The sequence below is a fragment of the Lolium perenne genome, chromosome 3 (genome assembly GCF_019359855.2).
Source record: "Lolium perenne isolate Kyuss_39 chromosome 3, Kyuss_2.0, whole genome shotgun sequence".
Taxonomy (NCBI): Eukaryota; Viridiplantae; Streptophyta; class Magnoliopsida; order Poales; family Poaceae; genus Lolium; species Lolium perenne.
In genome coordinates, this window is record NC_067246.2 from 40746175 (window position 1) to 40747842 (window position 1668).

A 1668-nucleotide genomic window follows, 5' to 3' on the forward strand; every position below is an offset into this window, starting at 1 on the left:
GCACAAGTGAGCAAAGCAAATTTCTACATTTTCTCAACGGTCATTTTCCAATGTTGTACTACCTGTATTTTTGTGACAACTTTTTTAAACCCTTCATGTAGCATTTGAACGTTTTCAAATTGGAAAAGGAGACTTGTCTGGTAGTGACATTGTGCATGACCACGGTCAAGAGGAAGCATATCACCTGGAAAGCCAGCAGCTTTTAGCTAGGGCTGGCTGCCATTGGGAATTCGACACGTGCTCTTTCCAGCTCTACTTTGCTCCTCATCATTTCCTTCCCTCCCACGAACCTGTTCGGCTCTTGTCTTTTCTTTCTCCCCAAACTCATCTGAGAGAGAGAAGAGCGGCGGCCATGGCTGGACAGGTGAGTGAGAAGGAGCTATGGACCGTCCTCATGCAGGCCATGCTCGCGCAGAAGAACCTCCGGCCCCAGCGCGACCGTCTCCTGCAGCTCCGGCGCCGGCTGGAGCAGCTCAGCCCCGGCGACGCCGACCACGCGGACAGGAACATGGAGCTCGCCAGAGTCGCCGCCGACCTCTTCAAGGTCTGCTACAGCGGCCTCGGGGCCGGCTCCCGCCTGCTCGGTAGCTGCATCGAGCTGGCGGCCAAGGGCGGCGCCCGCCTCGCCATCAACCGCGCCTTCGCTGCCATGCCCGACGAGCAGCTCCACGACGCGCTCGTCGCGCAGCGGCTCCCCGCGCGCCCGACCACCCAGGCCGAGGCCTTCTCCCGCGTCGAGGCGGCCTTCAACGCCGTCAAGGTCACCGAGGACCACCACATCCCGCGCTGCATCGAGCACCTCGTCGGCCAACGCCCCGTCTACATGGTCCACGGCAAGAACGGACTCGAGAAGCCGGCCCCGGTCGCCGCCACGCCTGTGAACCTGGACAAGGCGCGCGACTACCTCGACCGCGCGTGCACCCTCGCGGACCTCGCCGTCAAGCACATCGACCTCGCCGTCCTCGTCATCTCCAGCTTCATGGATCCCAAGGAGGTCGCCAGCCTCTCCGAGTTCACCGACGAGAGCGCATACATCTCTGAGGTACCTGCACTCTTCCTACTAGATCTGCTGTATATTTGCATGAATCGGTCCATTCATTTTGCTCGTTTCACTGCAGGATGGACATTATCCATCAGGCTGAGTGATGATTCACTGACGTGCTTCACCTGGTCGAGAATGTCAAGCGATGATGGGGGTGGGATCCCTTGCATTGTTCATCAAAGCCGTTTAATTTACCTATGATTCCTGTTTTGCAACCTTATAATTTCAGTTCCTGTTAGTTTAATCTCTGCTACTATCCATCTACTTTCTGGACGGCCGTCTGCCGTGGTTATCTTAGCTGGATTCCGGTTAATGTAAGAGCTCTTTTACGGTAGGGACAAAGAAGCCTCAACCGTCCAACGGACTAGATCGAAGCACTCAGATTGACTCATACTAGTCTAGCAGACGACTAGTATTTTTTCACCGAAGTGCAAAACTGTTGTATTCCTGATTATCTAAGGGTACTTTCGGAAGTTGTAAAAAAAGGAATTTTTGAGGGATCGAAATTTGTCCAACCGGCTAGCTGGACTGGACTTCCACTCCACTTACGTAGATGGAGGAGACCGGCGACTCGGCATCAACATGGCCATCCGCTCCCCCCCGCAGGCTCCAGCCCTGGAGCCGTT

At 55.6% G+C, this 1668-nt stretch overlaps 1 protein-coding gene across 1 annotated transcript; it reads left to right on the forward strand.

The window, feature by feature from the left end:
* Positions 1-243: 243 nt before the first annotated feature.
* LOC127340690 (uncharacterized) lies at positions 244-1286 on the forward strand. The gene is made up of 2 exons (XM_051366443.2): positions 244-1042; positions 1119-1286. Exons 1-2 carry the CDS (start codon positions 353-355, stop codon positions 1140-1142), a joined length of 714 nt encoding a protein of 237 aa, XP_051222403.1. The 5' UTR covers positions 244-352; the 3' UTR covers positions 1143-1286.
* Positions 1287-1668: the final 382 nt, after the last annotated feature.